The sequence below is a fragment of the Rhinolophus ferrumequinum genome, chromosome 4, assembly GCF_004115265.2.
Source record: "Rhinolophus ferrumequinum isolate MPI-CBG mRhiFer1 chromosome 4, mRhiFer1_v1.p, whole genome shotgun sequence".
In the NCBI taxonomy this organism is placed as follows: domain Eukaryota; kingdom Metazoa; phylum Chordata; class Mammalia; order Chiroptera; family Rhinolophidae; genus Rhinolophus; species Rhinolophus ferrumequinum.
In genome coordinates, this window is record NC_046287.1 from 99,485,388 (window position 1) to 99,512,794 (window position 27,407).

Genomic DNA, 27,407 nt, shown 5'->3' on the forward strand with positions numbered 1-27,407 from the left:
AGAGATTAGAGGCAGGAGAATGTAAAGCTATGAAACCATGTTGATAGGCTATTTCAGTGCCTAGGCCCAGAGCAAAGAAAAGGTAGACAGAGGATGGGAGGGGAATTGACCAATCAGGTGTAAAATTCAGCCAGGCCAGGGATGGGCAGAGGAAGGAGGAGGACCAAAGACTTTGGTTCCACTGCTGTGGGTGAGGGCCCAGGCACCATCATTTTCACAAAAGCTCCTGGGTGATCTGATGTGTAGCCAGGGTTGAGAACCACTGTTCTACGTTTTCACTACTGGGAGCCAGAATTATGCCACTGTTGACAGGGAGGAAGAGCGAAAGAGGTATAGCCAGATGGAGATGGTGACATTGTTACAAATGATGTTGAGTTTGAGGTCATTGCTTGATGTTCAAGTAAAAAAAAAAAAATCTACTCATCATTTAGAAACGTGAGCCATTGGAAAAACACATTGAGGAGTAAACTGTAGAGAGGAAAGGGGTGGGGCAATGGACCAGTACACAGGAAAGAACGAGAAAGGAGAAAAAAGGCCTGGACTGGGTCCTATTAGCAGCTTAACATGCAGAATTGTTGGCAGAACTAAAAGTTGGTGGTAAATGTGCCTAGCGCAGAGGGTGGAGATTAATACAGTCTCATTCATTCCAAAAAGACTCCAACAGGTGGGTATCGACAGTGTTAAGTTGTGAAAAGATTCTGGAACTGCAGGAGGGGGTGTGTGCGGACTCATACCCTTGGAGAGAGGCTGGAGAGGAAAAGAGGAAAGCAACGGGTAGACACACATCCCAGACACCCTCTCACAGCCCTCATGACACCCTACGAGACAGGTGTTATTATCATCATCTCCACTTTAAAGATGAGGAGACTGAGGCTCAGAAGTGAGTATGACATGAGGATCCAGCTCAGGATTGTTAGGGCCTGTCTTGTTTTCAAAACTGCACTTCACTGCCAGGACCTGTTCATCAGATTCACACAAGAGTTTGCTTAATGAATTGGAAAGATTCAGGAGGTGAAACATACAAACCTGGCAGAACATCAGACAATCCATCCTGTCCTTGTTATCCTCGTCCAAGGACATCCTTTAAACACGTGGTCCTCATAAATTAAGATAAGAATCAATGTTTATTCAAGCCTCAGGACAGTGCTTTTCCAATTTTGATGACTATCACGTCACCTGGAGCTCTCTGATTCAAGTAGGTCTGAGGTTGTGATTTCCAATGCTGCGGGTCCACAGACCACACTCGGAGCCGCAAGGCCTAAAGGGAGGGATTTCCAAACTTTTCTGTACATTGGAATCGGAGGGGTGCTGAGGGTGGGGTGGAGCCTCCAAACTTGACTCCTTTCCCACCCGCATATATTGTGATTAATTGGTCCGGGGCACGCTCTGGGTTTGGGATTTTAAAACGATCTCCATGTGATTCTAATGTGCAGCCAAGTTGAGGAAGCACTGTCCTGGGTCTTGCAGAGGAAGCATGTAGAGACCCATGCAAAGAAATTAATCCATAAAGAAAAAACCGATAACGTGGTAAGAACAAGATAGTGTAAATTTTGCAAAGTTAGTACTTTGAATGGGGTGGTGGACGGGAAACATGTCACAATTACTTAGTGCCTGGCGATCTGCAGAGGCAGCTTTTGCCGGGGAGGAGGAAGCCGTGGCCTTCCACTCATTCCGCCCACTCCCCACCAGGTGGAAGGGGCACAGCCCGCCAGGGCCTTTCCCGGAGCATGCGCAAACAGAGGCCTGCGAGGCGCTTCCGGGAGCTTACGCGAACGCGGCGCCCGCGCGGGGCGTGGCCTGCTGCCGCGCGCAGGCGCCGCAACCCCGGAAGTGCGCCGAGTCAGCCGTAAGGCAGACCGGGAGCGGTCGGCGCCTGGATGGGCGTGGGCCGCGCGCACCGGTTCCCCGCACGTGGCTCGGCACGTGGCTGAGCGACTGGCCCCCGGCGCCCTGGAGCCGCCGGCCTCGGTTGCTGAGGCGGTGTCATCCCTGACCCTCGTCGACGCGTTTATCGCGACGGGCGAGAGCTCCGCCCCGCCGCCCCCCGCGCTCCCCAGCAGGTTCATCTGCTCCTTTCCCGACTGCAGCGCAAGTTACAACAAGGCCTGGAAGCTAGACGCGCACCTCTGCAAGCACACGGGGGAGGTAACGAGGCCCGAGGCACGGCCGCGGAGGGGCTGACGTCCGGGCCCAGGGACTAGTGACCCCGCGGTCCGCCAGGTGGGCTCCGCCGGAGCCGCCTGGGGACAGCCCGGTGCGCAGGGCCGCAGGCCTGGCTTTGCAAGCCGTGTTCAGTGTTGGCAGCCTGCACCGCAGAGGTGAATCAGCCATGCCCTAAGTTAGGGAAGGAGCCGAGAAGGTAGACAAGTTTTAGGACCGAGATATCCTCGCCGTGGATTCGGGGTTTACTGTGCAACTTTCCCCCCTTCTTATCTTGAGTCTTGGCCAGTCACCTCCTCCCGCAAATCTGTAAATACAGGCACGGTCACACGTCCCCCTCCCAACAGACACCTGCCTCCTGGAACTGCTTTGGAGGATAACTTCTGAGTCCTGGAGGCTTTTGCAAGCAGTGTGCATTCATTCTTTCATAAGTTAATACCATTCTAGCCCTGAAGAGACAGCAGTGAACAAAACAGGCAAGGCGTGTGTTGTCACTGTCCTTATGCTTTAAACAGGACAGGCAGACAATGACTCGGCAGGAATGAGATGCAGTCAATCAAGGGCTGCTGGAGGGAGCTCAGGAAAGGCCTGAACGAAAAGGGAAGGATCCAGTCACGTTGAGGGAAGAACAGTCCGGGCAGAGAACTGCCCGGAGAACCTGGGGCGGGGGCCGGGGGGAGGCGGAGGCCGGCCGGTGTGATTGGCTGGGACCATGTACCAGGAGCTCTGGAGAAGCAGACCTGTGGGATGATTTGTAGACCAGGGTACAAATGGGTGTGGAGTCTGGGCTTTATTTTGAGGGCAATAGGAAGACTTTGGAGGGTGAGAGTTGAGGCCAACGAATCTACCCAGTGTCTCGGTTTTGGTCACAGCCAGGCTGTGCAGTGCCTTAATTAAGCTAGAGGCCTGCGGTCCCTGCCTGTGCTCCTAGCACCTGTCTAACTGAGGGCCACTCCTCCACGTGGCCTCATGGCTCCCATTTCCTTACCCGCTCTAGCATTTGAAGGCTGACTGTTTCCTCCTTGGAACCGTCTCCTCGAGCTCTTTTCCTCTTCCTCCTTGACTGTTTTCACTGGCTTCTATTCTGCCCTCTACTTTGTTCACCACGCCCAGCTCTCTCTTGGCAGTCCTACCAGGTGACATCCGGTATGCTCTGCCTCCCTGTCCTTCCTCTTGCCCATCCTGTCCCCCAGATTCTGGGCTCTATAGTCAGTATGTGCAAATCAGAGCTTTCCTTTTACGACATGTGTGCCGTATTTTGGATGGTGGCACTACCGGCGTCCTTCATACAGGTTGGAAGATTTAGCGTCGTCTTTGTTGTCCCAAATCTCACACGCTAATTTGACAAATACTGATTAAGCCTGCTTCACGACAGGAGGTGTGCAGAGTTCTGTGGATCTGCCCTTAGTGCTCATCTGTCTTCCTGTCCACTTGGTTTGTTACTAATATTGTCATTTAAGGCCTTGGTGCCTCCCTCTTGGATTGTCGTGGTACATTTTCCATATTAAATACACAAAACTGGTTATTTGGGGGGCGTTGTTTTGGCTTTTCCTTTCGGTTCAGAATGGAGTACCCTCCTCCCACCCACTGGGTCCCAAGGGGTAGCTGCAGTTAGGGCTCTGAGCTTTGCTTTGCCATGGCACCTGTGAGCTTTTTCAGGAGTGACACATTTTCCTGTAGCTGCCAGGCATTCTCTCAGCAGGGCTTGTCCAGGATGAGGGAGAACCAGCACATTCCTCTTCCCTAGGCGTGGGGTGGGTACACACATGCTGTGGGGCCCACAGGCCATACTGATAGCAGACGAGTCATCTTTAAGAGGGGGTTGCAGTTGAAGTGGGGTGTCACGTTGGGAGCAGCTTGAAAATGCTGTGCTGTTACTGTGAAGGCTCCCCGCTTCTGACAGATGCTATTCATAGAACCAGATCTGCTGCGGGGACTTTGTTGAGAAGTTGTGACCTTGAACTCTTGTGACTATGCAGGACAACCTTGTCTGGCCTTGGTGTAGCTCTGGAGACAGAGCCATGGCTTTGCCTACTAGACATTTTAGGCCTTTAAATAATACCAGAGTTACTAATTTGGGCAGAATTGATACTTTTTTTTTTTCCTTTTCTTTCTGCTAGAGACCTTTTGTTTGTGACCATGAAGGGTGCGGGAAATCCTTTGTCAGAGACTACCACCTGAGCCGTCACACCCTGATTCACACTGGAGAAAAGCCCTTCGTGTAAGTAGAGAACTGTTTTGAGGCCTCTGAAGTGGCTGTGTTTGGCACATTGACCTGGTAAGAAAATTGATTGATTGCTAGCTCAAGAATAGGAAGCTTCTTCATTTGCAGCTCCTGATACAAGGGGAGACTGGGTTTTGAATGTGTGGAAGAGAGTAGGGGTTTTGTGGGTCATTTTTCTGTAATAACTTCAGGAATAAGTTAATCTGAAGTCCTCTTGCATCCGCGTCCTCTCGTCTCCTTTTAAAATATATACTAAATGGGAACTCACCCTTGTCACACACACAGTTCAGACTAGATGGAAAATGATTCCCTGGCAGGTTCTTGGCGCCGCACTGTCAGGGTCTTTCTGGACGGATAAGCTGCTGGGATAAGAGATACAAGCGTGAAAAAATAGGACTTTTAATAGTTTATGTTTGTATTTTTTTGGATTAAGGTCCTGCACCTCTACCATACCAGTCTTAAGTTTATTCTTCTTCGAGTTTCTGTTTAGTTCTGAAAAGGGTGGAGATACAGCCTTTTCTTTAAATCAGCTACTTTGAAGCAGTAGACCTCAAATGTAGGGTGCATCTCAGTCACCTGGAGAGCTTGTTAAAACACAGCTCCCTGGGCCCCTCCCCACAGTGTCTGATGCAGGTCTAGGGTGGGGCCTGAGACGATGCATTTCTAGCAAGTTCCCAGGTGACGTTGGTGCTACTGGTCTGGCATCCACACTTAGAACCTCTAAACAGACAGTTCCAGGAAGACATTCAGTTTTCCTTGAAAAAGGACAAAATTAACAGATGTCCAGAGCTCTGTGCCGGAGATCATGTCACGAGATATGCGTGGCAGGCCTGGCAGATGTTAGGGCTGGCTATCGGAATGTTCTGTGAGACAGTTCCTTGAGGAGGAGGGTTTTCTGAAGACCTGAGTTGGTTCCTTTTAGTTTTAAGATGATGAATCCGAAGGGTCCCGTGTCTCACTAAGGTCCACACCGTCTGAGGAAGGTGAGCTGTTGGCACAGGATAATCTTCACTGTTGTTTTCCAGTGGAGGGTCTCTCCGTCTGACTGGCGTGCCTGCCAGTGGGCAAGGGGCGAAGTGCTGAGGACAGCAGATGTCTGCTTCAGTCCCTGTTCAAACACAGAGTGTGTCGTCAAAATCAGTCACCCGAAGTGAAGCTTCATTTATTTGAAAATATAGTTCAGCTTAGACCAACAGAGCGTAACTCAGGTGGTCTAGAAAATGGGGCTGGGATGTAGTCTTTGACCTAGAAGTTGCACACTGGGGAATTTGTTCTACATAGAAACTTATTCCTGTAGTAAAGGCACTTACAAGGTCATGTGTAACACTCAATAGTAACGAAGCATTGGAATCAACCCTCGTACTCAGTGGGAGGGACTGGTTAACGCATACCGACACCGTGGAATACTGCGCAGCTAGGAAAAATGAATGCCGCTGATCTCTGACACGGTAAGGAAATCTGCAGGCCATAGTGAAAAACCAAGGATCAGCGAAGGGTATATAGAGGGCTGCCTTTTTTGTGTGTAAAAGGGGCAGGGGGTAGACAGGAAGAACTTGTATTGCTTCTGTCTGTATAAAGAAACCCTAGAAGTCTTGTCACCTGTCTTAGGAGGGGTGGGAGTACTGGGTGGGTAGGGGCAGGGGTGGAAGGAAGCACTCTGTAGCTGTACCCCTGTCTATGACTTTTGATTTCTGAACAAAGTTCTTTTAAGTACACTATTTAAAAATAACCCTTAAGAAAAAAAGGAGCTGGGTACAGAGGCACACGATGAATTCTTCCCGCTGGAACCAACAACTGTGTGGTAACACCTTCGAGTTCACCCTCCAGCCCAGCCCTCTTTCTTTAGTTCCAGATCTGCGTGTCCAGCTGCTCGCTGGAGAGTGTTACCTGGCTCTCTCGGTGGCTTAAATCCCATGTGGCCCACGTCCCCTGTCCAGTCTGAGCCTGGCTGTCTCTTTGGCCTTCTCGTCCCTTTTCCCTGTCGGCTGGCATCACTGTCTGTGGTGACCCACAGCGAAGATGGGGCAGCTCCCGGACGCCTCATTCTGCTCCCCGTGCGCTCAGCACATGGTCAGCACGTCCCGTTCCTGACCCTCACGCCCCCCTCCCCTGTCCAGCTGCCACTGTCTCTTTGCAGGCCCTGCTCCTGAGGGAGTGTTTTCTCTGCCTCCCGACCGGCCCCCACATTGCCCTTCTTACAGCCGTGCAGTGGTTTTAATGTACTGCTTACGTAATGAAGTCCAGCTCCTTAGTGTGTCATGTAAATGATGTACTTTGTGATTTGGCCTTTTTCTGCTTATCTTGCCCCATTTGCTTGACTCGCAGACAGGAAATTGTGGTCCAGCTGTGTTTAACTGACCACAGCCTCCCCCCAGCCCTGTGCTCCTGCCCCACACCTGTGTTAGGTTAGATGCCGGTGTCAGGATTCAAGTCAAGAGTGACAGCAAACACAGCGCCGTAGAGGCTTAAACAAGCCGGCCTCTTTCTCTCTCGCATACCCAAAACGCAGAGGGAAACAGGCAAGGGCTGCTGCACAGTCATCAGGACCTGGGCGCCTTCCAACTCGTCCCTGCCACCCTCTAGCTGTCACAGAGCATTCCAGCAGCCGGGGGCGAGGAAGGGGCAAAGAGGGGTGCCCCCTTTTAGACACTTTGTGGGCATTGAGCAGATGGACCACTTAGCTGTGTGGTACCCCTAATGACAAGGGAGGCTGCAAAAAGCTCTATTTCTGTTGGCCACGCTCCCAGCTAAGCCTCAGCATTCTGTTCCCCAGGTCAAGAGCACCTGTTGGAACCTGTGATGGTTCCTGCCAGTGCCCCCCCCACCCCCATGTGCTTCCGGTGGGTCCCTGGGCACATCGCCCACTGTCCCCATGCGGTTAGTCTGTCCTCCGCTTGGCCCTGTGGCTCGCACAGTCTTCATACGAATATCATTCATTCAGTGTTTATCAGCGAGGATAGCTAAGGTTAGGGCTTCTACAGGTAGTCCTGCCTCATCCGCAGGCTGATGAAAACGCATACAAACAGCACATATTGGGAAAAAAACAACACAACTTCACAAAGAATTTAGGTAATTCAAGGCCAAGATATAGAAACCCCCATTAAGGGGAACTAGAATGGCTTGGTGAGATGCCAGAGGGCATAATGGTTGGTGGTTCTGTGTTTACCTCTTACTCGAAAGGTAAGCTGAAACCAGTTTTGTTTCTTTGTTTTGTTTTTTATTTAGGTCTTTTTGAAAAGACATTTTATAGTGACGTTTCAAGCGAAATTAAGGTTATCAGGTTCTAAACAAAACAGTGAAACATGATGTAAGCCTCAGCAGAGTTTGGGCTTTTGGAACTAGTGTTTTTCACCTCCCCTCGGCCCCGGGCACAAAGGCTGTCTGATGCCGAATGCTTAATTTCAGAGGCCTGACATGAAATGCGTCTTGTTGTGTGCTAATCACATCAAAGCGGAGAGGCCTGATGGAATGGCTTACCTCTCTGGAAGTGGTTCAAGACTGCTTTATACTATACTTTGCAATAGCTTTTATAGTCTTAAAACTTCGATTCCCTTGGTTAATATTTTGTTTGTACAATTTCTCAGTTGTACTGCTAGTGGCTGTGATCAAAAATTCAACACAAAATCAAACTTGAAGAAACATTTTGAACGCAAGCATGAAAATCAGCAAAAACAATATGTAGTAAGTATGAATGATTTTATAGGCTTAAATTTTTGTTTATTGTCTGTAAAATTTTCATCAACCAAATTTTGTTTAAGATCTGAACATAGTCTGACACTAGCTATCATCATAATGGTCTTATTTTGAAAGCAAACATTACTGTACTAATTATATTATTATTAGATTAGTCTAAGTGAAACATTGTGCTCTTTCAACAGACATTTCTCCTTCTTGACATAGAATCTTACAGTAAATGGGTGAAGTAGCAAGTCCATAATCTCCACAGTATTTTTATCTTGAGAAAATTGTTATGAATTATTATTTGATTTTTCTCAAAACTAACAAACCTTTACTGAACAGTGCAGTTTTGAAGGTTGTAAGAAGACCTTTAAGAAACATCAGCAGCTGAAAATCCATCAGTGCCAACATACCAACGAACCACTATTCAAGTAGGTACTTTACGTGGGTGAAAATCAAATTGCAAATGCAAAGATTGGGTACAAATGTTCTGAAACAGTTTCTTAAGCAACATTTTTCTATTAACGTGTGTAGTGTACACCCATTAGTACTATACTGGGGCATTTCAGAAGTTAAATTTGGCTTCTGTTTCTCTAAAAGAAAGAATTAATCTGTTTCAGGATAATTTGTGAGATTAGTACAGTTGCAGTTAACCTTGAAGGGAAGGCTTAGAACTGACTTAACTCTCCAAACAGAGCTGGCTCAATGACACGAAATGTCATGAAGACACTATTCTTTTCCTGTAGAACAAAAGCCGTTGGGCGTAGCCGGCATTAGAGAGGGTTTCCTGAGGAACGTGAAAGGACGACAGAAGAAGGGCACCGAGGAATCCTGACCGGGCTTGTAGGGTCCGCGTTGGTGCTGGTGGCCTCCGCTGACAAAGGCTGCCTTTCGCCTGGGAGCTGTTGCTGTGACAGTGCCGGACCTTGCTTGCAGGTCCCCTCACTCTTGTGCTGCTGGTGGCATTAGCACAGAGGTGGCACGTACTTTTCATTGCTCACCAGAGGCTGGCTGGTGTGTCTGCTGCTGTGTTCCCTTCACGCCATCCCAGCATGGCATCATTAGAAAAACTATACATGAACCATGCGGAATGGTTTAGGAGTTTACCGGAGCCATCTGTTTGTAGCCATGAAAACAGTATATTTTCAGAAGTATAAAGATGAAAACTGTGTTTAATTTGATCACATAAGCAAAAAAAAAAAAAAAAAAAATGTAATGAGACTTTTTTCTCTGTTTTACCCAAAGCTGGTCAAGTAACTTGAATTTCACCTGTGATTAGGTCTGAGTTTTAAATTCCATTTTTATATGACTGGTTTGGTTGTGGGAAGAGGAGACTTTGGTAGGAGAACTACCGTGTTTCCCTGAAAAGAAGACCGGGTCTTATATTAAGTTTTGCTCCAAAAGACACATTAGGGCTTATGTTCAGGGGATGTCCTCCTGAAAAATCATGCTAGGGCTTATTTTTGGGGAGAAGTCCTATATACCCTGAGTGGCGCTCTCTGTGAAAGTGGATGGGCTGACAGTTGGTGTCTCGTTAACCAGGTGCACCCATGAAGGCTGTGGAAAACACTTTGCTTCACCCAGCAGGCTGAAACGGCACGGGAAGGTCCACGAGGGTGCGTACAGGCTGAGCTTTGTGTGTGTACTTTGACTAATGCCAACAACAGGGCGTGTGTGTTTAATTCTTTGACTTCTGGGTGCTTTCTGCTTGATTTGTGGTCTTACTGAGAAACTTGGAACCAGGTGGGGGCACCATTCATGTTTTATACTCTTGACCAAAGAGGCTCTGTGTGTCGCATCTGTTCTTCACTGTCATTGTCATTCAGAGTTAATGTTTCGTTGTTCACGACAAGTGCCCGCTTACTCCGTGACCTCTTGTCAGTGCCGGCACTCCAGCCAAGACCCTGCTTCTTCCTAATCGCTTTAACTTCCTCTACTTACTGCCTCTGCCAACTTGCCTTGTGAACGTTCAGAGGGCTTAGATAATAGTTTGCGGTTTTCAGAGCAATCAGATTGTAAATTTTTTTCCCCAAAAACACTTGATTAAACTACTTGACTCTATTATGTTTCCATGAAGGATTTTTGATATCTATATTCCAATTTCCCAAGCCCTAGAACTTATGGGATTTTTTTTTTAAATGAGACTAGATTCCACCAAAAAAATATTAGAACTAAATAAAAAACAAACAAAAAACTATTAGAACTGATAAATAAACTTAGTAAAGAAGCAGGATACAAAAGTAATATTCAGAAATCGGTTGCATTTTTATATACCAGTAATGAAATATCAGAAAGAGAAATTAAGAAAACAATCCAATTTGCAATTGCATGAAACAAAACAAAACAAAACACTTTCGGAATAAATAATCAAAGAAGTAAAAGAGCTGTACTCAAAAAATTTTAAGACACTGAAGAGAAATTAAAGAAGACAGAAATAAATGGAGGCATATACTATGCTCATATGAAGAATTAGTATAGTTAATGTATCCATACTACCCAAAGCAATCTATAGATTCAGTGCAATCTCTATTAAAATGCCAATGGCATTCTTCACAGATTGAAAACAAATAATCCTAAAATTTATATGGAACCATAAAAGACCCCAAATAGCCACGGCAATCCCGAGAAAGAACAAAGCTGGAGGCATCATGCTACCTGATATCAAACTATACTACGAGACCATAGTAATCAAAACAGCATGGTTATTGGCATAAAAACAGTCACATAGATCAATGGAACAGAATAGAGAGCCCAGAAACAAACCCTCGCGTATATGGTCATTTAGTCTATGACAAAGGAAGCAAGAAAATACAACGAAGTAAAACCAGTCTATTCCATAAATGGTGCTGGGAAAACTGGACCACCTTTGTACGCCATACACAAGACTAAACTCAGAATGGATTGAGGACTTAAATGTAAGACCTGAAACCATAAAACTGCTAGAAGAAAACACAGGCATTAAACTCGCAGACATTGCCCTAAGTAATATTGTTACTGATACATGTCCTTGGGCAAGGGAAACAAAGAAATAAACAAATGGGACTATATCAGACTAGAAAGTTTTTTTCACTGCAAAGGCAACCATCAAAAAAACGAAAAGACATTCTACTGAATGGGAGAGGATGTTCACCAATGGTACATCTGTTAAGAGGTTAATATCCAAAATTTATGAAGCACTCATACAATACCAAAAAACCAAACAATCCAATTAACAAATGGACAGAGGACCTGAATAGACATTTCTCCAGAGGACATACAGATGGCCAATAAACATGACAAGATGCTCAGTGTGACTAATCAACAGAGAAATGCAAATAAAAACCACAATTATATCACCTCACTCCTGTCAGAATGACTATCAATAAATCAACAAACAAGTATTGGCGAGGATGTGGAGAAAAGGGAGCTCTCATGCACTGCTGGTGGGAATGTAAATTGGTGCGGCCACTGGAAAACTGTGGAGGTTCCACAAAAAATGAAAAATAGAACTACTTATGACCCAGCAATTCCACTCCTGCATATTTATCCAAAGAAATCCAAAACACTAATTCTAAAAGATATATGCACCCTTATGTTCACTGCAGTGCTATTTACAATAGCCAGGACAAGTAGGCAACCTAAGTGCCGACCAGTAGATGACTGGATACAGAAGAGGTGGTACATATATACAGTGGAATATTACTCTGCCATAAAAAGAATGAAATCTTACCATTTGCAGCAATATGGATGGATCTAGAGAATGTCATGTTAAGTGAAATAAGTCAGACCAATACCATATGATCTCAGGTGGAATCTAAAGAACAAAATAAATGAACAAAGCAAACAAACTCATGGATACAGAGAACAAACTGATGGTTACTAGATGGGAGGGGGTGGGGGGATGCATGGAAAAGGTGAAGGGATTAGGAAGTACAAATTGGTAGTTACAGATTAGTCCTGGGGTTGTAAAGCGTAGTATGGGGAATATAGTCAATAATGTAATAACTGTACAGTGTAATAGACTTACTGGGGTCATCACTTTGTGTCTAAGATGTCTAATCACTACGTGTTTTGTACACCTGACACTGGGAAACCCCCTCCCCCCCACAAAAAAACGAGACTAGTAGGTGAGAGTGAGAGGCAGCCTCCTTCTTTTTAGTTTCTATCTGGTATTTAATTGGATGCTTTGCACAGTGTTCATTCTTATTCATAGTGCTTTTCTCTGGGTTCTTCTAGTTTATTTTCTCCCTTAACTGTACCCTGCTCTTTAGCCATATGAAACTTCAATGATGGTAAGACTAGAAGAATCCAGGAGGAGGGCACACAACTGCTGAGGTTTAGTGTTGGTGGTTTGCCAAGCACAAAGGACCACCTAAACTCTTGGTGAGGAACACGAGGCAAGCAAAAAGCAGAGAGGGGCAAGGGGCCGTGAGCGGTGGAGGTGGGGGGATTAAAGCAGCTGGGGGTCCATGTGCACTGCCCAGCTCACCTGAGACCAGCAGGAGAGGGAAAGGCAGCCTTCCTGCCAGTCCGCTAAGGTATTTTAACTGTAAAATACACCCTTAGTTTTCACTCCTTCCTGTTCAGACTAACAGAATAGAATATTCTTGGGAGGTAGGAGGAAAACTATAGACATGTAAGTTTCCTTTCTGATTATGATTGGTGTTTATACTGACTATTCACAAAAAGCAATGCACCAGTCTTTTTTTTTTTTTTTTAAATAGGATACATATGTCAAAAAGGATGTTCCTTTGTGGCAAAAACATGGACAGAACTTCTGAAACATGTAAGAGAAACCCATAAAGGTAAGGCGACATGAATGGCTTGGTATAAACGTTTACTCCTATAGAACTGAGGTAATTGAAAGAGGGAAATGTTAAATGTGTGATTTAAAATAATGGCTGTTTTGTGAAGTGCTGAGCACTTCAGCTGTTTTGACAAATGAGCAGATACCTGAGGTCCCAGGTACCTCGGGAAGAGCTTCGCCAGGTCTCTTAGGCTAACGTGCACACTTAGCACTTTTAAAGGCTTTGACAAGCGAAGAATGTTGGGAGGTAGTGGTGTTCAGGGGGACAGCTGGGGAATCCCTGCTTCTTAGCAAGGGGGACTTTATGTTATATAAGCACTTGACAAACAATAAAAAACGAGTTTTTATGGCTTTTATTCATAGTTCCTCTGAAATTTCTGACTTATGTATAACCATAAGGTTTTCGGCACTGAATACGTTACTTATATTTTGAATATTAATGTTTTCTGTGTGGTAATACCTGGGGAAAGTGGTTTAACATTTTTGTCTGTTTCACCAGAGGAAACAATATGTGAAGTGTGCCAGAAAACGTTGAAGCGCAAAGATTACCTGAAGCAGCATATGAAGACTCATGCCCCAGAAAGGGCTGTGTGTCGGTGTCCCCGAGAGGGCTGTGGGAGGACCTACACCACTGTGTTCAATCTCCAGAGCCACATTCTCTCCTTCCATGAGGAGAGGCGCCCGTTTGTGTGTGAACATGCTGGCTGTGGCAAAACGTTTGCGATGAAAGTAAGTACTGCCCCTCACAGAGGGGTCTGGCCTCCCAGCTGGGTTCCTAGGAGCCGTGGATGCCAGGGTGGTGGCCCAGGGCCTGCCGATGGGAAGGCTGGCTGAGCAGGGCCCCAAGACCTTCCGCTCTTGCTTCAGCCACGTGGGTCTGAACCCAAGTCCACAGAACAGCTGGATTTGCCTATGCCAAGTGGTCCAAAGTGTGGCCCCGGCATCACCTGGGAATTGCTAGAAATGCACATCCATATGTCCTATTCTAGACCTCCTGAATTAGAAACTGCGAGTTGGTTGGGGCCCAGAAACATGGTAACAAACCCTCCAGGTGATTCTTACGTGGCAGTGGCCTGTGGTACCATGTGCTTGTTATTCATAGGAGGTGATTTGGGTGTCCTTTTAGACTGCCGTCACCTGGGAGCCATCCTTTTAGACCATTGTGTGGGGATGGAGAAGGGAGGTGGGCGACAGGGGCGTGAGGGGCTGCAGAACCTCGGGAATCTAGTCTAGACCTTCACGTGATGCCAGTAGTGAGGAGTGTGCAGTAACGGCGGGGCCTGTGCGGCTCTGCGGACTCTGGTTGGCGCTTCCAGGCACTTACTGTGAGTAAAGACTGAAGAGAGAGGAGGCCGCCGAGTGCAGGTCCGAGCCACCGGAACCACGTGGAGCTGGCGGCCGTCAGCACTGAGGGGCGGCAGGACTGGCCCTGCTGACAGCTGCGGTTAGAAGAGTGTCCTTCAGCTGGGCGCAGTTCACTCAGAACTGGTTTTCCTGACCTCCCTCTTACTGAGGACAGCTGAGCAGCCACAGTGGTCAAGACTAAACCCGAACCTGGGGCAGGGGAGGGGGCGGTGATGGCCGTCCAGGGTGAGGCAGGATCCTGTCTGGTAGGAGCCCTGGTACCTAGAGGGCGCGTCACTTGAGAACGGAACAGAAAGAAGGCTGACCATTTAAATAACTCAGTGTTCACCTTAACAGACACCAAATGGCAGTGTTTTAAATATCTTTGTTCCCGTTCCCTTCATTGCAGCAGAGTCTCTCGAGGCATGCCATCGTGCACGACCCTGACAGGAAGAGAATGAAGCTCAAAGTAAGTTGGGATGACTTAGGCAAGCTGCTGTGTGTAAAACACAGAGTGCTTAATTAAGCCAGATGCGATCTATTTAGAATACGTTCAGCTTCTTACGGCGAGTCTGCCCCACTAGTGAAAGCGACTGTAGGGACTTCAGTTTCTTACACAGGAGTGCTGTGTACCTATCGGCGTACAGCTGTTGTCAAGTTAGTTCTGCTAGTTCTGAGCTTGAATTCCAATGGTCTGTTTTCCTTATTTCCAAAGGTGAAACGAGCTCGTGCAAAACGGAGTTTGGCCTCTCGCCTCAGTGGGTATATTCCTCCTAAAAGGAAACAAGAACAGGGCTTTTCGTTGCCGATAGCTGGCATGTCGCTGACCTGCGCAGAGGACAAGGTGCTCTCCACAGTTGCAGCGCTTGCCCTCAGCTAAGCATCCAGCTCCTTTCTTTCCAGGACGACAGACCAGCCAGCTCAGCTACAGGCAGACCTGAGATACTGGCGTGGGTTCCAGACCACCGCAGTAAAGCGAATATGCAATAAAGCGAGTTGTAATGCTTTTGCTGGTGGAGGGTCTTGCTTCCAATTTGTAAAAAACTGCAGCATCTGCGAAGCATAATAATGCAAAAAAAGGACGAATGTCTCTTTCAGAGGCACATTTTTCTTTATTAAATCACTGATGCAGGACATCTGATTCTCTACTGTTTCCATTTTCTTTGTTCAAAGAGTCTCCTTTCTGGGTCCCTTGAGTTTCCCTATATGCAATCTCTTCCTTTTTGCTCAAAGGACGAAGAACACATAATACAGCTTTTCCTCCTTTAACAGGTTGTGGGCTGGATGAGAAGGTAGCCAATCCAGGCATAGTCTGGAGGATTTGATTAAATATCTCCTCCTAAGAAGGGAAAACAGCCAACGATTAATTTAAAACCCGTATCTTTGAGTCTTTCTAGTGTTTATACTCCAGAAACCAGAAACCCCAGCATTCTTGAATTCGTATTTTAAGTGATTCACTAAATCAAACGCTCCATACCCAGTTAAGCTCCACACCTGTACGCTGCCCAGGCAGTTCTACAAACGCCTGTAACTAAACTAGGGCACTAAAGGCTTGCTAGTTTTACATCCCTACTCTGCCGCTGCGCTGAGGGCCACGGCTGGCCCCAGGCTACCTTTTTGCAACAACAGGTATAAAGCAGTTGGTTCAGGCATTGGCAAAGTACCTGCTTATCCCCCAAACTGTTAGCCCAGTGCATTTCCCAACACTCACTCAGTCACTTGGGGTGATGAGAAAAATTCACCTGGTTCGAGAGGTTCTGGGTGAGTTGGGTGAGGACCCAGGCCTGAGTGATTCCAGCATGAACTAGAGCTGAAAACCACGGGACCGGGCTGCCTTTCAGCTGAGGACCACTTACTGACTAAATGCCACGTAGCTGTTCCATGAACTTATCCTGGGACTAGAAACACACATACACACTTTCCTGAAGACACTTTCACTTTATACATGATGCTTCTTACAGGCATTTATAAAGAGGAAACAAACTTTAAAAAGAATGAATCTGTAAAGTTTCTGTAGAATATCTAACATTTAAATAGGAAAACTAGAAACTTTAGAATCTGTAAAGTTCTTTATCTGTAAAGTTTCTTTAGAATCTGTAAAGTTTCTAGTTTTCCTATTTAAATGTTAGATATTCTACAATTTGTAAAACAGAATCGTAGATAGCCTTTAAATTATGAAGTAGAATGTTTTCACAGGGCAACATATTTGTTAAAATGGAAAAAGTAATTACAGTATGCTTGCATTATGAAAAACCAACTGGGAACCTGTGACCATCACTGGGTACAACTACGTCACTTTTCTTGGCTTTTCCAGTTGCCAGATTTTTTACAGTTGTATTTCATATCAGAAAACAACACGTTACTCATACCTGCTTCTACTTACCACTTTATTTTCTGGCTCTTCTACATTCTTCCCTTTCTTTATGGTAATTTGAACTTTGTATTTTTTCTCAATCCACTGCTGAATCTGTTTTCTCTTTGTGTCCAAATCATGTTGTCCGATATTTGAAGAAAAAGTTAGTTCCTTTGTCAGAGTCGGTCCTAGTTTGAAACAGTGAGACTCGGTGCTAGGACTATTCACTGTCCTGCTTACGAGACCTAAACCGCGCATGTACATAAACTCTTAGGTTGCCACAGGCGCCCTAATGGTCCTCTCCCGACGTGAGTTTCACAGACCAGTAAACACTTTTTAAATGGGGGAGACAAACATAAAGGTACCAATTTTTGCCTTCTAAGCAAGGGTATTTAAATATGAAATGCCTCCATTTATTGTTACCATCATTTGATGAAAGAATACCAATAGAATGGTCCTTTTAAAAGGAACACATTCAGCGTTATGATAAAATTGATTATCCTTATTTTTCTTTCTGATGTGATCAGCGTTGGGGAAGTACTCTTCTCATCTTCGCATCCTTTTGTGATGTCCTCCTAGCTCCAGTGGGGTCATCCAGACTGTCAGACAAGGGGGAACTCCCTACGTCCTGCATTCATTCTGTCTCTGGCAATCCTGACGATTAGAAAGTAATTTTACAGGGAAGGAGCAAACTGCATTAAAGGCACTGGGACAACTGAGAGGTTACACTGGGAGAGAAGTTAGGTTTCAAACCCATACCAAAATCTTCCCAGATGGACTATCTAAATGTGAAAAAAAATACAACTTTAAAACAAATAGAAGAAAGGATATGTTTATGACCTCAGGACGAGGGAAAAACGAGAGAGAAATCTAAGATATTTGCATCACACAGAATAAAGAACCCTATAAATCAGGAAGAAAAATAAACCATCGATATAAGAAAAAAATATGAATAGGAAATTTCCTAAGAAAAAATAAGAATATGAAGAGGAAAGGCAAATGGTGAAAATACAAATGAAAATACTAAGATACGGTTTCTCACCCATCAGCATGACAAAAATTAGAGTCTGACAGCACCAAGTGTGGGTGAGGATACATAAAAATGTAGAAATTTCATACACTGCTGACGATTTGCTACATGGAATCTGGAGCGCACACAAGGAGACACTGAAACACATGCTCATTGTTCATAATAATGAAAACTGGAAACAAGCACAACGGCCATGGAAGTGGACTAACAAAGCTATGGCATATGCTTCTGATGAAATGTCACCTGGTAATTACAGTAAGTTAACCACAGCTATTACAGAAACATCCTGGAAACAATAGCGTGCCATTTACAATTTATGCACAGAAAATCATTCTATTACATACTTTGTGACTACGTAACGCGTTGAACAGCATGGACTGGATCTACAGCTGCGTCTGCAAGAGCAAGCGGGGTCCTCTAGGGAGGGAAGGAGGATGGAACAAAAAGCACAGAGGACCTCAACTTTTCTGTATTTTCTTTAAAGAAATCTGAAGAATGACAATGCTTGTTCATTTTGGATGGTAACAGTTGTTTACTATATTTCTCTGTGCTCTGAATTTCCAAAATAAGTAATTTTTTTAAAAGAAGAATTCTTTTATTAACACCTCTTTGCTTCCTACCAGTTGGTCCTAGTTTCCTATCAGGACAAAGTAAAGTGACTCCTCCAAGCTTCTCCAGTGTGTTCAACATTTTTTTCAGTAATATAGTTTGGGGTCCTTATCACCCTAGTTGGCCTCTTCTGAAAATTTTGTGTTTTCAGGTCAACTTCCTTGTTAAGTGTGGTGTTACAAACTGAGCCATACAAGGTGTGATTTTCTCAAGACACACAGCCTCACTGTGGCAGCCCTGGGGCCAGTCTTCTGACCCTGCCCCAGTGCTTTTTCCACTGAACAATCTTAATGATCAGCACTTAGCAGGAATCATGAAAAACAAACATCGTCAATGTCCAATTGGGGCTTCTATAAGGTTTACATGGCAAGAGCCCTGTGAGGTGACTGGTAAATATGTAAAAGAGTGTCACTCCCAGTATTGTAACAAAATGGGAGCGGCTCTGTGGTGAACCCTTTAGTTTAGAAAGTGCTCCCATGTAATTAACCAAACACCTGCACTTCGGAGATGAGGTAAAACGGAGGGTAGGTGCATGGCCCAGACAGGAACAGGAACCTGACTCCATCTCTTCCGGGTCGCATCTTCTCAGCCCTCAGTTACTCTGCCTGCCTGGCGTTTGGAGACCCCGCTAAGGACGAAGGGGCAGGAAGAGCTCCCATCATTTTGGTGTTTACCCCTCATTTTACACAGGTTGAAAGGAAGAGATGATAGACACAGGAGACAAAGGAAAAGGGAGAAAAAGGAATAGAAATAAGGGAGGGATGAAAAAACGCTGGAAACAGTGGTGAAACTGAATTTTCCAGTTTTCCACTCCCCGTCACAAGGCACCGTGGCAAAACCCAGTGTGAGCCGCCGATGTGCAGGCCTAAGGACTCGGGCGGAGAGCGAGCCACCTACCAGGTGCAGGCCTAGTCTTCTCCCTCTCTCTCAGTCTCAGTCGCTCTTCGTGAATCTGCGTCCCTGTCATGAGCTGGAACTCTGGAGGCTCCGCGCTGCTGTTCCTTTTCACAAGTCGCAGGTCTCGCTCGTCCATGAGTCGAATCACGTCAGCTCGGTGCATGTTTCCCAAATCACTGCCCTTCTCATCAAATACACGAATGATCCGCTCACTAATTTTCCTTCCAATGTTACTAAAACCAGTGTCGTTCTTTTTTCTCTTTTTTCTTGCATCCTGGGTGTCCTCAGTACTAAAAGCTTTTGCATGAATTAGGTGGGACAGTCTTGGGGCAGAAGCAATAAGGGACAACTGTGTCTTTTGCACGATGTATATACCAATATATCTTCTAATGCACTGATTCTCAGTCTTTATGGTTTGTAATGTTAATGTCTTTAGAAAAAGAGCAGCCATCCTACAAAGGAGAGAGAAAAGTTCATGAAAATTCAGTCACTTATTCTTGTGGTTTGATATTGTGGCACATGGAGGGTGTTGTGTGAGGCTGTGGGGACTCTGTCACCTGTGAACGTGACGGATCTGTGCACAGGAAACATACCAATACCACGGACCATCAGGTGACCGTGGTCACACTAACTCATGGTGGTACTGTACCCACTGCAAGTTCTTGTTAGATAGACCACATTTACACAGTGCTTTGGTTTTCCATTTTTTTCTTTCCCAAATATCTCATTTGATTCTGTTTCCCATGGATCTTATAGTGCCAACTTCAAAAGCAAAGATCATCCAAAAGGTTTATTAAGGAGGATGTAGTCTAAAATCCTTGGTGATTCATAAACAGCCATTCATAAACTTGATAATTTATCAGTATATCTGATGGTACACAAAATATTAGAGCACCATTCGGGAAGGGAACTCTCTCCATGAAGAAAGCTGACCCAATGGAAGAACTAGGTGTGACTATCGGAAAGGAAATACCCTGACATTAATCAAAGTGCTGACCGCAAACTAGAAAGCTTCCTCGCAAGGTAAGTAAGGCATTCCTACCAAATGTTACCGAAGCATTAGGCACAGATGGCGACACTAGTTTTCCTCTAGTTGTGAGTGCTGCCCTCATAAATGGTTTTGTTTTTTAGTTGCTAATCTGCCTTAGTAAGTGTCTCTCTCCTTCCATTCACATGTTAAGTAAAGCTTAGAAGCGCAGGTGAAGGAGGGATGAGAGGACCCATTCATGGGCTAATCTAGGGTTTGCTGACAAAACACTAGAGCATCAAGAACTCAGAGGTGTGCCGCCAAAGATGAAAGAGGAAAGGATGAGTGAGGTGCTGTAAGTGAGTCGTGCTTCTCACAGAACGTGCCTGGGGTCAACTGCATGCACATCCCCTGGGCTGTTTGTTAGACCTGGAAATTCCCTCTGCTCCCGAGCTTTGACGTGTCAACCCACTGTTCGGATCTGCCACCACCACTCAGGCCCCTTGTTGACAGTGATATGGAAAAAAAAAACACAAATTGAAAAGAAAGTGACGGGACATGCATATTCTCTCTTCCCTCCTTATCTAGCTTGATAACACCCACATTTACTGCTTTGACTCAACATCTCCCATGAATTCCAAACGTGTAGTTAACTGCCTACCCAACACCTCGACCTACGGCAGATACCCGGCAGTCACCCTAACGTGTCCAAACCTGAATTCTCCATCTTCCCCCGACACGCTCCTCCCTCAGGCTCCCCTGGCTCATACAGTGACAATACATCTTTCCATATGGTCAGGCCAAAATGACAAAGTTATCCTTGACTCTTCTTTTTCTCTCAGCAATTCATCAGCAAGTCTTGTTCAACCTTTAAAATACACCCAGGATGCAGTCGCTTCCCACCTTCTCCATTGCTACCACCCTGCTCCAAAAATTCCATCCTCTCTCCCTGGATTGCAGTAGGGACCTCCTGACTGGTCTCCCTGCCCTAGCCGCCCTGTAATTTATCACCCACACGGCCACAGAGCGATCCTTTTAAAATGTGTAAGTCATACCATGTCCCTCCACTGGCTCCCCTCTCAGGGCAAAAGCCAAACCCACGCAGGGACCTGTGGTGCCCTCCATGACCCGGCCCCCACCTTCCTCTGCCCGTTGCACTGACTCCTTCCTCTGGCTTGCAGTTGCAGCCTTGCTGGCCCCCTGCTGTCCTTGTACACAGTGGAGCGCCCTCCCACCCCCCGGGCCCTTGTGCCCCCGAGTTCTTTCCTTCACAGTGCACAGTTCCTTTACGTCAGGTCCGTGAAGCCTTCTCTGCCCACTCTTTCTACAATGGCACCCCATCACTTTCAAACCCATGACCTGGCCTTTTAACAAAATTCACTGCTGGACATAGCACAGAATTATTTATACCTAAGTTTATAATCTCTCCTCACTAGAATGTAAGCTGCAAGGCAAAAATGTAACCTGTCCATTCTGTTCACTGCTGTGTTTCTAGCACTGGTACCTGAACTTGGCTCAGTACGCTGAATGGATGGATAAGCCAAGGGGACCTGCCAGGAGGGATGGCAGTGTCTGCTGGTATCTAACCTCCAGGACTTCAGATGTGCATGATCCACCAACCACGCCAACGCTGGTCGGCTGCACTCTTCACGTTGCCAGCTGTCAGAGGTCTACCGACCTCAGTGACATCGATGGCCAGATGCTTCATCAACAGTGAGCGAGATGAACTGACTGGTCCTTAACTGGCTGGGAATTCCAGCTGTAGATGTTGTAAAGGCTTTAAGGTGGGGCAAACTGCATTTTAAATAGCTGAGATGCTTACTGTTTAACACAAAAGCCAGGTATTTGTTGGTGGAGGAAGCCCCCCAAACCAAAAAAGCAGAAACGGACACCAGAGAAAACATTTTTTTTCCCCATTTAGCATCAGAAAAGTAGCAGGAGCATCAAATCCCATATTTCACTGAGTTAGGATGAAACTACCAGTTACAGATGAAAGCTAATGTGCCCTGTGTAATGAATTATCAACATATAAAAATGGAAAATATTTCAAAATGTAGGACTTTTAAGAACAAGTAAGCATATAAACTAGGCATAGGAAAAAGATGCAATTTATAGAAATCCTGGTTATTAGAGGCTGAAGATATACTGATCTTTTTTCCTATTCTTCCTAAATAATTATTATTTCTCAAAACTTTTTAAAAGGAGGAAATATTTTTATACTAATAAATAAATTGCATTTATTTGCAAAATATTTCAGAAAAATGATGTAGAATATTTTTAAACTTTAAAAGCACTTCCCAAGAGAAAAAGATAAAGTGAAAAAATATTGTTCTAAGTTTTTTTATGAAGGTCTTTATCATTATTCAAATTTTAAAAAGCTTTACATTTTCTTGCCTTACACAACAATTAAGCTTCAATACTAGTTAAATTCTGGCTTTTAAGCAGCCAGGTTGAAGATGTGCATGCTTGTTTAAAATAAGCTTTTCCTAGATAAAATTATAAATACAAAATTAAGGAAAAAAAACTCTGTTATTAAATTTGAAGCACAATAGCCACATAAATTTAAATAATTACAAGCTTTTATATTAGGGAAATTTTCCAACCTGTACAGAAAGAACAGTGTAATAAGGCCTTACGCACGCGTCACTCAGCACCCTAATAATTAGCAGCACGTGACTGTGCTTGCTTCATCTCTACCCCTCAACTATTCCTGCCCCCACCCAGCCATGAACTACTTCAAAGGACAGCTTATCTCATCAGAATATGTCAGTATGTCACTTCCAAGAGTATGGACGCTTCTATTTTTTTTAATAACCACAATAACATTATCCCAATTAATAATCATTCCTTTGTATCATCAGATACCACGTTTTCATTTTTCCCCGAAGTGTTATAATTTTGTGTACATTTCACTTACAGTTGGTAACACGAAGGGCCTCCTACTGGCCAAATGTGATAATTTAAACATTAATGACTAAAATTCATTTCAACACACTGAATATGCAAAAATCTATAAAAAAGAGATAATTTGCCACAACTACACATGACTGTTGTCCTGACTCCTTACTTTGAAAATTGGTAATTAAAGAAGAACTAAGCATTTATCCTACCTTTTTAGGAAGAACTGGAATCATCCCCAGCTGATGAAGAAAAGCTCTTCTTCAGAGAATGCCAGCTAACAAATAGAGAAGAACAGTAAAAGTAATTAAAAAATCGCCACTCTGCCACCTCCAATCAAATCCCTGATTCAGGCGAGGATAGATACAAAAAGCATTAGGTGAAAAGCTGATGAAGAAACAAGGTACTTAAGTGAGGCCAAAGGGTGACCCAAAGATGACCTCCCAACTGAAACAGGAAAAACACACTCTGGCCATCACCCTCAGAACCAGGGGTCAGACTCAGCATCCAGATGCTGGATAACCGACATCCCAGTGCACGGGTCCTCGTGTGACCCGGCTCGTGGAGGAGCGTTCTGTGAAGCAGTCCTGACAGCAGGTTAACCTGAACCTGGTCCTGCCTCCAAACGTACCTTCCGGATTCCAAGGAATACAAGGTTCAGTAGATATAATCACGAGGGGTGGGTCCCATCCTGTAAGAAATGAAATTGCTTACATGTATTTTGAAACTATGCAGACTGAGGAGTGAAAATAACTTCTATTATTTGTTTCCTCACTGCTTTTCTTTCTTATATAGCTGACATTCACAAGCTCACCTTGACATCTATTCTTTCCAGGGAGGTTGAATCAAAGTAACATAGATTCTAGCGGTTTAAGTATTTGTGAAATTAATTTTGCCAATTCCTATGACTTTAAAATTCTCTCACTTTCCAAAGGAGTTTCACAAAGTCCTTGCTTCTGTCTGCAGACCTGAAAATTGTCCCAGCGGCCCCCTTCCAGCCCAGGTCGTGCAGCCTCAGTCCCAGAGGACTGCACTGTGGTCACCAAGCCTTTATGTCCCTGTCCCTTGGTTCTGGTTTTGCTCTTCTGTAAGGAGCACGAAATATTCTCCACACCAGTGTTGGCTGTTCAAAAGCTAAAAAACACTGATTTACAACACTGGAAAAAGACAATAGCACCTTTGGCCAATTAACCATTTTTTTAGATATAAATTTTTGTTTTATTTTTTAGTTATTTTATTAAAATAACCTAATAATCACCCAGGAAAGGTTTCTTAAAAAGCTTTTAAGTCCAGAACCAAAGACTCAATATCACAAGTTGGATTTATCCCCATAAATCTTCCAAATGGTCATCTTGTCTTCCAGAACTCCCTCAGTGCCCAGCATTCTGGTCCATTCAGAGCCATATGTGGTCTTTTCCACTTCCACTCTGCCTCACTCATAGCTAACCCAACCCCAAGTCTCATCAGTTTTACTTCCTAATACCACTCAAATCCATCCACTTCTCTCCGTATCTATTGCCACCACCCTCGTTTAAGATCCCATCCATCTCTTGTTTGGATTCCCTCCAGTCTCCTGACTGAGCTCTGAGAGCACACTTGAACTCGGCACTCAGCTCTCCCCTCTGCACTGCCGTCACCATACCCAGAACCCTCCCCACCTCAACACTGCCCCTCTCTAGGCCAAAAGGCCCTTCCTTCCCCCTCTCCAGCGTCCTCCTATACCAACTCCCTTTTGCCTAAACCATACTGGCTGTTGATTCTGCAAATGCTTTCCCCAGGTTTAGGAAACCTCAGATCACTGCCTAGTGCGATGTTTCTCAGGGCATTCTGATTACCTCCCAGACTTAGCCAGATCTCCCCCTACTCACTCCGCTCCCACCTGTTCCATGAGCTCAACATTAAGTGCTCCCGCAGTATAGTTTAATTTTCCCTTATAGCATTTACCACCATTATAATTTAGTGATTATCTTAGTAGTTTCTCTCCTTCACTAGACAGTAAGTTCTATGAAGCAGGGACAGATCTGATTTATCCTTTACTGTACTGTGTCTTGCACAATAAATAGTAGTTGATTTTCCTCCACTCTCTACTTTCTTAGACTGAGGCCTTTTATAACGTGTACTTGAAACCGCAGCTTTTCAGTAAAAACTTCTTCCAGGAGTCTTATGCTGCTGAGCCTCCTAAGTGATAAATGGGGGACAATAGGCATCCCAGTCACTTCTCAACATTCCCCCCTGTGGGTCCTCCCGCAGTTTTTGCTTGGCCAGCCTTTCCTGCCCAGGCGCACAGCACAGGTCCAGAGCCCCGCAACGCTCCCCAGAAGGACGGAGCCGGTCACCTGCAGCGGTGGCCACGCCCACCCCGAGAAGGGGCGTAGGGACGTACGGTGTGCGTGTGCACGGCCGCGTACGTGCACCGGAATGGCGGGGTGGGCCGTCCAAGGGACTGAAGGACAAGCACCGGGTCTGGGTCCTACGGCTCCCGGATGCCCGAGCAGCAGCCTGGGCCCGAAGACGGTTTTACAGCCCGGCCGAATCCCCGACCCCAGGGCAGGGCCTGCGGGGCCTCTCCGCGCTCCGCCCGGCAGCATGGGTGGCACTGACCTTCCAGGGATGCGGCGGAACGCAGTGCCGCCTCCTCCGCAGGCACGTTCCTATGACCACGTCCTCCCACGGCAGGTCCCCTCACCCGCGCAGTGTCCCACGCCTTTAGCTTTCCCGTACGGGACGGCACTTGGTAAGGTCTGGCTGAGGGAGCAGTAAATGGGCTCCGCGACTAGACCCCTTCGCTCTCCGTAGTGGGCGGGGCTTCGGCCCGCCTCTTTTAAAGGAAAGGTGACCTGGGGAAGAGCGCCTAGCGGCTCACCAGATAAATCCCTCCGACAAAAAAGAAAAAAGTGCAGAGGGTGAGGAGCTGTTCCTGCCGAGAAATAGCTACTCACCTGGCTCCTGTGTCTCCCGAGATGCGATGAAGACCGGTGTGCCAAGTTTGTGTGGCAATTAGAGCTTCCCTTCCCCTCGTTACCTTACGTTGACTCCAACCTCACTATGGCTACATTCCCACTAGGGCTTATAAAGAACTTTCAGGAACGTCATTTGTATTTAATAAAATATGTCATAAACGCCTTCCTAATTATTTTGAGTCGGGAGTACTGCCCCTGTGTTGCAGGCGAGCAAACAGACTCGGGAAGTCAAAGGTTTCCCTTGGTTCCCCGGGCCGTCGGAGCTGCATCACCGGAGACAGGACGGAGATGGGGCGGGACGGGGACCAGTCAGGACATGGAATTGAAGGGCTCCCGACAGGTCAGCGGTTATGAGAAGCGGAGAGCTCAGTAGAGCAGCTCCCAACCTCGGGTGCAGCCCAGGGCTCTGGTTTCTCCCCCGTCTGCCTTTCGGGGCCTGCCCCTGGTTTCCGAGGCTGCGACCGCTGTCCCCTCCGTCGCGCTCTTGGTGTCAACCTCCTGCCCCTCTCAGCTCCTTTTCATCGGAAGCTCCTCTGGCAGAGTGAGAATCTCCAGTCGTGACTTAGTCATCAGAGAATACTTTCATTTATCATATGACAGGAAATTACATTTATTGGATACTTGTAGTCCCGCGGAACACCTTGTTTCATTTATTCTCATTAAATACCTCAAATCAGGTTTCCTTTCATTACAGATGAGGAAACTAGTTTAGCTTTAAATCATTGAGGAAAACAACACCAAGTCTAAGTTTCCTCATCAAGTCCCAGGTCTGTCACATGAGACACAGTATTTGTTGAAATAGGGACGTAAACCCAGAAACAGGTCATTTCTGTGACCCAGAGTCCAAGGGTAGTATTTGCCTGTTGGCCGTTTCCAAGTTAAACACGAATTGAAGATTCATTTTACTCCACCCAAGTTATTTCTTAATACCAAGACACAAGTTTGCTTAGTGGAGACACGAGGCGAGAGGGACTAGCATAATCCCCTGGAAATGTGAGGTTCTCAGGGGTGCCCACACCTCTGGCATTTACCTGTGCATCCGCCAGGCACGGTTGTAAGCCCTTCTATCCAGTCGTTTCTTTTTCAGGACACCCTTATTACCCCATTTCACAGGAGAAGGAACTGAAGCGTAAAGAAGAAATTTGCCCAGGGTCACACAGCTGGCAGCAGAATCAAGAATAAAACACCCAGGCAGTCTGGGGCCGGAGTTGGTGCTCTTGCTGCAAAGTGTTCTTTACGCCCCCAAAGTCCTGAGCGAAACAGTGGGGTACAAATCTGTGAAGATTGTAAGTGACACGTGTAACATTACTTGAGTATAATACCCAAACTAAGGACTTGCAATTTGGGAAGATTATGATTCGAATGAACCCACACCAAGTAATCCCTGGTTACTGGAGCCACTTGCCAGCATCCCTTTTGTAGCCCCCTCTTTGAAAGCATATGTGTCCAGAGGAAATGACTTGCAAAGTTTTCTAGACTGCCACTGTCGGATGTCTCAACA

The 27,407-nt window shown here is 45.8% G+C and overlaps 2 protein-coding genes across 3 annotated transcripts in view; one reads left to right on the forward strand and one right to left on the reverse strand.

Annotated features, from left to right (window-relative positions):
* GTF3A (general transcription factor IIIA) overlaps positions 1-15,328 on the forward strand; it is a 27,514-nt gene extending 12,186 nt beyond the window's left edge. The window contains exons 2-10 of the mRNA XM_033104046.1: positions 1,690-2,145; positions 4,281-4,381; positions 7,969-8,065; positions 8,405-8,493; positions 9,605-9,678; positions 12,766-12,846; positions 13,348-13,577; positions 14,602-14,661; positions 14,908-15,328. Coding sequence (XP_032959937.1) covers positions 1,690-2,145; positions 4,281-4,381; positions 7,969-8,065; positions 8,405-8,493; positions 9,605-9,678; positions 12,766-12,846; positions 13,348-13,577; positions 14,602-14,661; positions 14,908-15,072 — 1,353 coding nt within the window. The 3' untranslated portion in view covers positions 15,073-15,328. The remainder of the gene's footprint in view (positions 1-1,689; positions 2,146-4,280; positions 4,382-7,968; positions 8,066-8,404; positions 8,494-9,604; positions 9,679-12,765; positions 12,847-13,347; positions 13,578-14,601; positions 14,662-14,907) is intronic.
* Positions 15,290-26,048, reverse strand: MTIF3 (mitochondrial translational initiation factor 3). 2 transcript variants are annotated; one of them, XM_033104103.1, is made up of 6 exons: positions 25,548-26,048; positions 23,578-23,637; positions 23,159-23,223; positions 19,082-19,533; positions 16,576-16,733; positions 15,290-15,531 (listed from the first exon to the last, which is right to left on the reverse strand). In XM_033104103.1, the coding sequence occupies exons 4-6, from the start codon at positions 19,530-19,532 to the stop codon at positions 15,313-15,315; spliced, it is 828 nt and encodes a 275-aa protein (XP_032959994.1). In that variant the 5' UTR covers position 19,533; positions 23,159-23,223; positions 23,578-23,637; positions 25,548-26,048; the 3' UTR covers positions 15,290-15,312. The 2 variants fall into 2 exon arrangements, with proteins under 2 accessions (XP_032959994.1, XP_032959995.1); XM_033104104.1 differs by lacking the exons at positions 23,578-23,637; positions 25,548-26,048 and adding an exon at positions 23,414-23,543.
* Positions 26,049-27,407: the final 1,359 nt, after the last annotated feature.